Source organism: Dunckerocampus dactyliophorus, chromosome 4 (assembly GCF_027744805.1).
Source record: "Dunckerocampus dactyliophorus isolate RoL2022-P2 chromosome 4, RoL_Ddac_1.1, whole genome shotgun sequence".
NCBI lineage: Eukaryota > Metazoa > Chordata > Actinopteri > Syngnathiformes > Syngnathidae > Dunckerocampus > Dunckerocampus dactyliophorus.
The window spans coordinates 35,350,871-35,362,396 of NC_072822.1; the positions used below are offsets into that span (position 1 = coordinate 35,350,871).

The 11,526-nt window shown below is 44.3% G+C and overlaps 1 protein-coding gene across 6 annotated transcripts in view; it reads right to left on the reverse strand.

The window, feature by feature from the left end:
• The window catches only part of prkg2 (protein kinase cGMP-dependent 2), a 30,637-nt gene extending 19,733 nt beyond the window's left edge, over positions 1-10,904 (reverse strand). For 3 of the 6 annotated variants that reach the window (XR_008570011.1, XR_008570012.1, XM_054773063.1), the window contains exons 1-18: positions 10,782-10,904; positions 9,880-10,342; positions 8,278-8,444; positions 7,779-7,892; positions 7,499-7,604; positions 6,602-6,665; positions 4,652-4,729; positions 4,018-4,112; positions 3,681-3,749; positions 2,165-2,263; positions 1,941-2,094; positions 1,731-1,867; positions 1,105-1,194; positions 893-1,034; positions 650-813; positions 464-586; positions 201-263; positions 61-127 (exon numbers count right to left, since the gene is read on the reverse strand). Coding sequence is in view for 4 of the 6 variants with exons in the window: in XM_054773063.1 (XP_054629038.1) it covers positions 61-127; positions 201-263; positions 464-586; positions 650-813; positions 893-1,034; positions 1,105-1,194; positions 1,731-1,867; positions 1,941-2,094; positions 2,165-2,263; positions 3,681-3,749; positions 4,018-4,112; positions 4,652-4,729; positions 6,602-6,665; positions 7,499-7,604; positions 7,779-7,892; positions 8,278-8,444; positions 9,880-10,334 (2,187 nt within the window). In the remaining 2 variants the exon portion in view is untranslated. Of the gene's footprint in view, positions 1-60; positions 128-200; positions 264-463; positions 587-649; positions 814-892; positions 1,035-1,104; positions 1,195-1,730; positions 1,868-1,940; positions 2,095-2,164; positions 2,264-3,680; positions 3,750-4,017; positions 4,113-4,651; positions 4,730-6,601; positions 6,666-7,498; positions 7,605-7,778; positions 7,893-8,277; positions 8,445-9,879; positions 10,343-10,781 lie in introns of those variants that run through there. The other 3 variants (XM_054773064.1, XM_054773065.1, XM_054773066.1) reach the window with 3 other exon arrangements.
• Between the last annotated feature and the right edge of the window lie 622 nt (positions 10,905-11,526).

An 11,526-nucleotide genomic window follows, 5' to 3' on the forward strand; every position in this document is an offset into this window, starting at 1 on the left:
AGCAATCGAAATTGACTTTTTCCAACTTCACCATTGATGAAATGAAAGTTTTTTGGTTACGTTTCTCTTTAGCGGTGACGCGAGTGTCCTGGCCTTTAGCCCCGCCCAGTTGAAGCCGTTGAACCACCTGTAGACACGTTTGTTAGCACTTAAACTTGGACTTAAAAATATGAATCAAATTCCAGTGGAGACCATCAAACCTGTGCTTCTTGATGTCACTGAGTCCACTTTTTAGGTTGCCCAGTCGCTCCGACGGATTTCTCCTGTGGAAACCCATCAAGAAGAAGGTCTGTAGGATCCTTCAAGATGATGGACAACCTAACTACCTTCCATTGTTTCCTCATCTTCTACTGCACATTTTCTTGTATCTGCTCTCAAAAAACACCTGGCCAAATTTTCAGTTTCCAGTTTCCAAAAACTCTAGCCTACATTGGATCCTCTAGCACTTTCTAACTTGTCGCACCTGCACAGCTTGCGTATGAGGTCATCAGGCCTCTTGGTGATCTTCTTGGGAAAGTCCATCTTCTCAATCCCCTTCAGGATGAAGGTGTACGTCATCATCTGGTCACTTCCTGTGAATGGCGGGCTGCGGGCAGGAAGTGATGGTTAACTTCTTTCGTGTCAAGGAACCCTCTAGAAGCACACACACCTGCCAGTGAGGAGCTCAAAGACCAGGATTCCCAGTGACCAGAAGTCCACGCTCAAGTTGTGGCCCTTGTTGAGAATGACCTCCGGGGCCACATACTCGGGGGTCCCGCAGAAGGTCCAGGTCTTCTGGCCACTCCGGATCTTCTTGGCAAAGCCGAAGTCCACCTGGGAGCGAGACAAAGAATGATCCAATGAAAACAACAAAAGTCCTGGTGGTGGTGTCTTCTTCTGGTGGTCCACTCACCAGTTTGACGTAGCCCTCAGAGTCCAACATGAGATTCTCCGGCTTCAAGTCTCGGTAGAGGATTCCCTTGCGATGCAGGTAGTCGAAGGCCTCGGTGACGCAGCCCACACAGAACTTGGCTGTGGGCTCGTCGAAACTCCCCCTGAGGACCACAGAAGTCTTGTTAGAAGATGGTCCACACCATCTCCATTAGCCGCCAAAATCAGGCCGACCTGTCTCTGAGCAGACTCCAAACTTCTCCTCCCAGACACGCCTCCAGCAGCATGTACACGTACTTGTTATCCCGGAATGTTCTGTACAGTCTGGAACAGAGGAACCGCACAAAGAAGACAGTTTCTGTTTGAGTGGAACGTTGCAGCACAGATGGACTACGAAATGTTTAGCGTGTAATAGAATCACTCGTTTTTCAAAGTCTACCATTGTGGACTTCCCTCCAACATATTTGAAAAAATATCATCAGATTTAACATGAAGTACATTTCTTTCCAATATTTGGCCTAAACCGATTTACCCATCAGTGTGCACGGAATAGCAATAGCGTCGAGACGCTCAGGGGTTTTGTGGGTCAACTCGAAGATGTCCTGATATTTCATCAAGCTTCAAGGATATCACCTCCAAATGTTTCCTTACACGTTTTTTTGTCAGTTTGCACCTATCCACGTGCTTCTCTGACGTGCGCAGACAGTATTACCGCCCACCTGAGGTGTGAGTCATCTATCGGTCTTAGTCGCCATCTGGTGGACTGAAGGCGTAGCTACAGTTTCCAATTGTCAAGGAGCTATCCAAAACATCTCCAGGATGTTTTCCAGGAAGCGCAAAGAGAAAGAAGTAGGACTGACTTGACGACAAACGGCGATCGCGCCTCAGCCAGGATCCTCCTCTCGGAGTGGATGTGCTCTTGCTGCCTGTTGTCCACCACATGCTTCTTCTTGATGACCTTCAGCGCAAAGGACACGTCCTTGCCTTTCACCCTCACCTACAGGTCATATGACAGGAAGTGATGTAACTTGTGACATTTTTGTTGAGAGTTTTTTTTTGTGTGTGTTTACCAGTTCCACTCGCCCAAATCCACCCACGCCGAGCGTGGCGACGACCTCCAGGTGGTCGAAGGGTCTGGACGGCGTGAAAGCGGCCACCATGTTCTTCAGCTGGAGGACGTCTGGAGGTAGAGGCTGGCTTTGGTGACGAGACGAGGACCTCCTGCTGGGAGTCGAGGACACAGCTACATGTTCTCCTAGCGTTCAGAACGGCGAGGACGGTAACGTGGCCTCACCTGGCGTGTCTCTTCTTGTCATCGCGATCCAGCGTGGCCACGTAGCCTTGAAGGTAACTCTGCAGCTCGTTGAACGTCCCCACCGTATGATCAAATGTCCTGTCAAAAAATATACATAAAACGAAACGGAACATTGGCGCACAAAATGTTGTAACACGAAATGTCAAAACATGAAATATCAGACCTAAAAATGTAAAACACAAAATGTTGTAACAAAATGTCATAACACGAAACACCATAACACAAAACATCATGACACAAAACATCAGAACTAAAAGGTCAGAACACAAAACGTTGGAACATGAAATGTTGTAACACAAATTGTCATAATAAAACATCGGAACTAAAGGCTGTGACACAAAATGTCATAAAATGAAACCGAATATCGAAACACAAAAGGTTGTAACACGAAATGTCCTAACACGAAACATCAGACCTAAAAAGTTGTAACACGAAATGTTGTAACACGAGATTTTGTAACATAAAATGTCATAATATGAAACACCATAACACAAAACATTGTGACAAGCTAAAAGGTCAAAACACAAAATGCTGTAACACGAAATGTAACACAAATTTTCATAACACAAAACCCTGTAAAATGAAACACCATAACACAAAACACTGTAACACAAAACATCACAACTAAATTTTTGGAACACAAAATGTTACATTGCAAAATATGTTGTAACATGAAGTGTCATAATACAAAACATTGGAACTAAAACGTCATAACATGCCATAACACAAAACACCACAACACAAAACGGTGTAACACAAAACATTGAAACTAAAAGTTCGAAACACAAAATGTAACACAAAATATTGTAACAGAATGTTGTAATATGAAATGTTATAACATAAAATGTCATAACACAAAACATCGGCCATAAAATGTTGTAACACGAAATGTTGAAACATAAAATGCCATAAATGAAACACCAGAACAAAAAGGTCGTAACAAAAAATGTCATAAAACACAACATCGGAACTAAAAGGTCGGAACACAAAATGTAACCTGAAATGTTGTAACACAATATGTAGTGAAACAAAATGGCATAACACGAAACATTGCAACTAAAAGATCGGAACACAAAATGTTGGAATGCAAAATGTCATAACACAAAACACTAGAACTAAAAGGTTGTAACACAAAACGATGTACCACAAAACGCCACGACACAAGATGTTATAAGACAAAACATCCGAAATACATTTCTGTTACCACAATAAGTCGTAACACAAAATGTTGCAACACAAAAAGACAAAACATGAAAGTATATATTAACGATAATAGATCGCTTTCACATGCTGTGCTAGTATTTTTCTACAAGAACCAGCCTGGACATGGTCTTTTTATTTGAATGTGAAGACATTTGGCTCTGAACTTCGGTTTTGGCTGACTTTTTGTTCATTTCTTTTAAAACAAGTAGTTTCTTTAGTAGATTCTTCAGTATTTTTAATATGAAAATCCAAACCCACTAGCATAAACGTTATGTACGGCAAAGGCACTCACTCTCGGTCCACAACCAGACACTCCACACCGTCGTCATCGGCCACAATGTTAGCAGACCTGACGTCATCACTGACGGAGACACAAAACAAACATATTAGCAAGGTTTCCTTTTTAACAGGCAAGAGCGTTAAGAGACCAAATACTGCAAAAATATACTATATGTGGTTTGTTTGTGTGTGTGGCCCCTGGAGTTAGGGTTAGGGGTCAGGGATTAGGGTTAGGGGTTAGGCCACTGCACTTCCTTTGACCCTTTATGGGAAAGCTTAATTGGTTACATATAAATAGAAGTGCCAATAAAGTGGTTAGAGTTATGTTTAGGGTTATGTGAGTGACTCACCTGATGAGAGCTTTCTCTCCAAAGTAGTCGCCCTTGTGCAGCGTGTTGATGACCTGGGGGGTCTTGTGGGCGTCAGTGGTCTGGGTCACCTTCACCTGTGTGACACACACTTTCAGTGCAAATATCACTGATTGATATTTTAATTGATGAGCAGCCAGCCTGGTGTCAACTGTTGTGAAATACAGAGATGACTTCACCGAAGTAACCTGCTGCTTGAGTTCTTTTTTTTGGCAAAGTACCCCCTCTAACCTTGAGTGACCCCCCACTTTCTGTGTTTTTGCTGCTTTGTGGTGACCAATGATTAGGTTGGGGGCGGGGGCGGTGCGGTCATTTCCTGCATTGGTCTCTCGCGTAGTGCTAACACGCTGGCTCATAATGGCATTTTGAAAGCCCACCGACAACAACGCCCACAGGACCCCCAGCCCCCTGGCGGTGTCAGGTTATAGCAGGCAGCTGTTAAGTTACACACAAAAACTTTTACAACGTACTGTGCTATAAAAATGTCAGTAGTGCACATTTCAACTATTGGTCACTCCATGAAGTATACCTGCAGTCACTATAGGTGAAAATATTGCACACAGCTCTCAGTGATACAGTAGCATCGTAGTTACTGATTTATATAGTACATAAGTACCTTTCCCTGTGCGATGATGTAGAAGGTGCTGCCCTCCTCTCCTTCCCTGATGACGTACTCACCTTTGTTGTAGTATTCCTACAGTACAGGAAGAGAGATGAGGGAGAGGAGCTCTGAATTAGGATCCTTTGTATTTTTAAAAATGTTCACGTATTGACGACAACATTGTGAAATTCATATCCTGCACAAAGAGTTTGGGCTAAAGTTAAATTTGGGTTAAGGTGAGGATTTGTATTAAGTTATTACTCACCCTAACCTCAACACCAACCCTAACCTTAGACCCTAAGCCTAATGTAACCCCAACCCTAACCCTAACAGTAATCCCAACCCTAAGCCCAGCACAAACCCAGTACCACACACTAGCACCAGCCCTAGTTGAAACCCCAATTCCAACCCTAGCCCTAACCCCAACACAAACTCACACCCTAATTGTAACCCCAACCCCAACACAAACCCAGAACCACACCCTAGCACTCACCCTGATCGTAAACCCAAACCTAACCCCAGCCTTAACCCCAACACAAACCCGAAGCCTAACCCAAACCCAAACCCTAGCGCTAGCCTCAACAATAACCCCAACACAAACCCTAGACAAGCTCTGGTCCTAACCCTAACCTAAATCAAACCCTAATCCCAACCCCAACCCTACATACTTCCCTAAAACCAACACAATCCCTAACACTAGCCTAAACCCCAAGCCCATCACAAAGCTGTAGAGCTTTAACAGCTACTTGACAGTGGAGAACCAGTGCAAACATCATCGCATCACTGTGTCCTCTCAGTGTGGACACAGCAGAGCTTCTTTACGCTTGAACTGTCGCCCATCTGAATGATGAAGCACCTTTTTAAAAGTCAACGCAGAGCTTGGACAAATGTTTGCTCTTTCAGGACCCAAACTTCAAATACCCTGATATTACTCCTGATATTCCCAGACTTCCTCTAAAGCAGGGGTGTCCAAACTTTTGCTAGCGAGGGCCACATACTGAAAAATGAAAGGATGCAAGGGCCACTTGGATATTTAGTAAACCAACACAACGAGATATGCTAAGAAGCCATATGTAGCTCAAGAAAAGTTAGTTAGTCCATAGTTTCGTCTTGTAAAATTGCGACTTTTGCTCTTCATTCGATTATGACTTTTTTCTTAATATTTTGACTTTACTGTCATAAAATTCCAGCAGTTTTTTTTCCATTTCTGCTGTTTTTCATGTTTCCTCTTGTCAATTTTCTTCTCGTAATTATAACTTTATATGTTTAAAAACAATAATGTATTTTTTCTTTATTTCAACAGTTACCAAAATGATATTTTTACTCATTTTTGAAGTTTCTTCTCATAAAATTGCAACTTTGTTCTCATTAGAAATGCTTTTTTTTTTTCTTAATATTTTAACTTTACTCTGGTCACATTTCTGCTGTTGATTTTTTCTGGATAATTTTCCAAATATTTCAACTTTCTTTCTAATATTTTGACTTTATTCCCATGTTATACATTTTCCCCCAGCCTAAGTTTCCAAAAATTACAACTATAGTCATTGTTTTTGGCTTAAAAAAAAATTTCAAACTTTTTTCTGTAATATTTCAACGTCATGCTACTAAAATGACATTTTTCCGAATACAATTAGTTTATTCTTGTGAAATTATGGCATTTTTTTCCTTGCTAGATTACAACTCTTCTGTTAATATTTTGATTGATTTTCCCATTTTAGCTGCTGCTGTTGTTGTTTTTTTTTAATTTCCTTCCTTGTTAAATCAAATTTTTAGACTGTGCTGTGGGCCAATAAAATCACAGCCGCCGGCCACAAATGGCCCCCGGGCCGCACTTTGGACACCCCTGCTCTAAAGGATTGTTAGCGCCCTTCCTGTCATACCATGGCAGCAGAGTCGCTTGGACTCGTCTGTTTTTGGCGCATAACAACCCTCTCAAAAATACCACGTAAAAAATAAACAACTTACCACCTCCAGACAATCAACTATTTTGCCGAGCTTGTCCTCGGGCAGATTAGCCAGCAGTGACACACTGATGGAAAAGACAAAAGAGGACAAAAATAAATGTTATTCAAGTGCAGGTGCACATGAGGACTTCCAGGAGATGGGGAAGACCTGAGTTCCAATCTCCGTTGGGCATTTCTGTGTGGAGTTTGCATGTTCTCCCCGTGTGTGTGTGGGTTTTCTGGGTACTCCGGTTTCCTCCCACATTCCAAAAACATGCATCTTAGCTTCATTGGAGACTCTAAATTGTCCATAGGTATGAATGTGAGTGTTTGTCTATATGTGCCCTGCCATTGGCTGGACACCAGTCCAGGATGGACCCCGCCTCTCGCCCAAAGTCAGCTGGGATAGGCTCCAGCATACCACCGCAACCCTAATGAGGAGAAGCGGCATAGAAAATGGATGGATGGATGGAAACACTGGCTCTTTTAGCTGCTTGATGCTAATGTTCGGATCTGCCCCCTGCTGTGAAATAACACTAAGAGTCTCAAGTACGGTTTACAAGTTAATATCAATTGGAAAATTGAAACAAACAAATGCAACGCCAGTGCTGGACAGAACAGTCAGCCCCCCAGCTCAGGTCTAGCGAGGCCCAAAAGGTCTCTAAAGCCTGCTGTGGAGGCGATCCCAATGATCAGGAAACTTCTGCTCTTGGCCAGGCGGCCAGGCGTCTCAGCCAGAAGACAGGAAGGTGAGTCATCATGAAACATTGTGTGTGTGTGAGATTCATTAAAAAGAACAGGGTGTCTTTGTTCCAAGTGAAAGGTCTTGCGAGTGTGCTATCTCGGTTGTAGGTAAGTACGCAGATGTTGCAGTATCCATCAGGAACAGAGTGGAAAATGTTCCATTCCCAACACTAACCTTCGCAGGAAGTTGCGGTACTGTTCGTGCCGCGTCTCGGCTGTCCTCCTCATGATATTTTGGAACACCTCGCGGTCCAAAGCCCACGTCCGCACTTTGTTCACGGCTGTGTTTAAAAAAATAAATCCACAAATCAACTCTTATTGAATATTGGATGCTTATAGCTGTATATTCTAGAATGCTTTTTCGTCAGGTTAGGGGGTTAGGGTTAGCGATAGGGGCGAGGGTAGGTTAGGATGAAAAAAAGTGATCCCATGGCGTACGTGTCGGCCATGTTTACCTCGCACTGAGGCCGTGCGGGTGCAGTTGTAGAGGATGGCTAACTCTCCAAACGCCGTCCACACGCCAATCGACGACAGCAGCTTGTCATGTTGAAACACATCCAACTTTCCATCTGAGCACACCATTGATTACCGCGTTACGCACACGTACACACAAAGGCAGCACACACTGATGCATCACGTTAAACTTGTGTATGAAACACTGTAACAGTATCAAAGTATTTCAATGAAAAAGCATCGTCCGACTGCTGACAGATGGTGTTCACTGGATACATGTCTTCTTTTTCACACAATGACCTTGCTAGAATCGCACATCATCATCATCATCATCACTTTTACATAATCAAGTCCCCTTTAAGTACACGCAGCCAACACTTCCTACGCTAACCTGCTAACGTAGCCAGACATGGTTGTCACGGTAACAAAGATGACAGGAAGTCAAAGGAGGAAATAATGGCTGCGACTAAAATAAATAAAAGTGGGAGTCAGTGGCAGTACCTGCCAGGACAAACAAATGGTGGCCCGGCTCCCCCTGTTGGACGACGTAGTCCCCCTGCTGGTAGGTGCGCTGGTACATGCAGTCCACCATGTCTCTGAGCTGCTGCACCTCCAGGCGCTTCAGGTACTGGTTCTTGTTCAGAGCATCCACGAGCTGCTTCTTCACACTGACAAACACACAAACACACGCGCGCGTCACTCACTGAAGTCCTTCAAGACTCTTTGTGCTGAGTGATCTTTATCCTGGTTCTGGCTCACTTTATTTATTCCCAAAGGTGAAGTTTCACTACTGTTTCTTCATTTGTTATTGTTGGTCGTCACCGTGACGCCCATGTCTTCGTGACTCAGCACTTCTTTAGCCAGTGTGAAAAATATTTTGTCTCCTGTGAAAAGATGAGTCGTCGCAGCCCCCGAATTACAGTACTTCCGCTCATGATCATTTTAAAAAACATCATCATACCGTCTGCCTTCAAGGCTTTAGAGAGGACATGACTTCACCTGTCAGGAACAAGGACTTAGGGATAGTCATTTGTCAGGATAAAGGCTTTGGTTAAGTCGGGAACAATGACTCTGGGATCGTAACATGTCAAGAACAGGTCTTTGTTGAAGCCACCAATCGGGGCAAGGACTTTGGCAAGGTCATCAGTCATCTGTGTAGGCTCTCAGTCGTACAGGAGTTGTCCATCGAGGAAAAGGCTTCTTGAGACGTCATCTGTACTTCTGTGAAGAAGGTGTCGGACGTTTCGCTCCTCATCCGAAGAGCTTCATCAGCGAACTAATAAGTGCTGGTAGCTTAGGCCTAAAATACAGTAAGAGTGGGCGGAATTGGTGTGCCAACACCCTCCTACTATTGGTTCCTTACACTAAGCTTGGGCGGAGTAGTGGTATAATCCTATCCTGCTGTTAACACCTCCGATAAAAGGGAAGTGTCGCTCCCTGAATTGGGTATGAACGACTCTAATACTGGCTCGTTAACATTTATTGTTCTGGCTCGGCCCTGGCTTCACCTCATTTGTAAGACTAAGAGCTGTGGGTTTTGGTCTCAGTAACCTGCTGAACACAGGGTCCAAATTAAACCTCAAACCACCATTCCGATTCAATGATGGGTTCTGTTGTTTGACAAAAATAGCTTCCTTAACTCCTCTTTCAAACCATCAGTCAGGAACAAGGACACTGGGGAAAGTCATGACTAAGAACCTTGGTAAAGTCAAATCACCTGTGACACACAATGACTTTGGATATTCACTTGTCAAGTTTAAGGACTTAGTAAAGTCAGCAACAGAAAAAGGGCTATGGTAAAAACATCAGTCAGGGATAAGGACTTCGGTAAAGTCACCTGTAACAAACAAGAAATTTGGGAAGAGTCACTTGTCAAAAAGAAGGACTTCGGGGATCATCACCGAAGGGTTTGGCTAGTCACCGAACCTTTATACCTGCTACCAGGCAGGGATGAGGATTTTGGGAAAGTCACCTGTGAGAAGTCCTTGTTTCTCACAGGTATTGTACAAATACAACACAATACCTGTGAGAAACAAGGACTTCGGAACAGTCATGTCAGGAACAAGGTGATGTGGTTCCGTTAAGAAGGTTTGCCTGTCTCACCTGGACTCTTTGGGTACCCGGGCCTTCTCAAAGGAGAACTTGGGCAGATCGCTGGAGTCGTAGGTTCTGGATGAGGGTTCGGCCGACACTCCAGCTTTGGCACCCTTCCTCCTGTTGGGGGTCCCCTTGATGCGCATTCCGAGGCAGGGGCTGCCCTTACTGCTGCTTTGTACCATACCAGGACTGTCCACATTCTGGTTCTTCTCCACTCTCTTGTTCTGCAGCTCCTCTCTGAGGCGGTTCAGACCCTGTTCCTGCATGGCCACCTGCTCCCGGAGACCTTTGAGCAGCTGCTCTTTGGAACTCAGCTCCTCATCCCTCCTGCGGACCTCCCGCTCCAGCTCGTCAACGCGGGACCACAGGAGATCCAGGGATGGGTTCTTGAAGGTATGAGTGCGTTCTTTGGAGGCGGGGCCATCTTGGTAGCGCTTTGCCTTCATGGACCTGTTCCCCATCTTCCCGCCTGGCGATGGGAGACATGACATCAACATGAGCGGGAACACTGGAAGCTTCGACTCCATTAATAATTCACAGGACAGGAAGTGTCAGGTTACACCATCAATCAGTGTGAGCAGCTTCAAAATAAAAGTACCAACTTACTTACACGCACACACACATGGAGCGTGTCAGTTGCATGCACGGAATGTCAGAACAATCCCGCTGTTGTTCCCATTCAGGTTGCCAGCTTGGACTAGCGCATGCTCCTCACAAGTGTCACTTTTATTTTGACAGGTCAGCTTATCAATCAATACAACACGACAACGACGTCACATTTAAAATGTCATTAAGACATTTTTTTGTAAAAAAAACAAAAAACAAAAAACAAGAACATTAAATGACTAGCAGACCGGAAACGTGTGAATGCCTGCTCGTCCCTCACGTGAACAGAACCTTCTTCCTACCTGCAGCACGAGCAAGACGCGTGAGGAGACCACAGCCGTCACAAGTCACAGGTTCGAGCGCCGCAAAGGAAACGGTGCATCCACTGCATCGCTCATCTCCTCTCCTAGCTGACACGCGCACTCGCTGTGCTCGCTCACGCACCCTCACAGTGACGAGGCTGCGCGCGCTCACGGGAGAATCTACAAGCTTAATACTGTATCTCCATGAGGAAGTATATTTTATGTAAGCTAGACAAAACCTCACTTTCACTTTCTTAAATATTCTTTTTAGTAGCTTTATTAACATTTTACATAGTACATAGTACATAATACTATGCTAATCATCATAATATTAATAACGCCAATAATCATGGTGCACACTACTAAAAAGTAGTAATTTTGCAGTGCATGTACTACTAGTACATTGTGGTTACTTAGTTGGTACGTACTATGTATGTATTTGTACTTTATTAATCCCACAGCAGGGAAATTCACATGTTACAGCAGCAAGCAAGATACGCAAGTAAAGAATACATCGTGACTACAACATGGTTCAGGTGGTGCAGGTGTTGTAGAGCCTGACAGCGGTCGGTATGAAGGACCTGCAGAACCTCTCCTTCTTACACCGTGGGTGTAACAGTCTGCTGCTGAAGGAGCTGCTAAGGGAACCCACAGTGTCATGTAGCGGGTGAGAGGTGTTGTCCATGATGGATGTCAGCTTAGCCAACATCCTTCTCTCCCCCACTTCCTCCACGGAGTCCAGAGG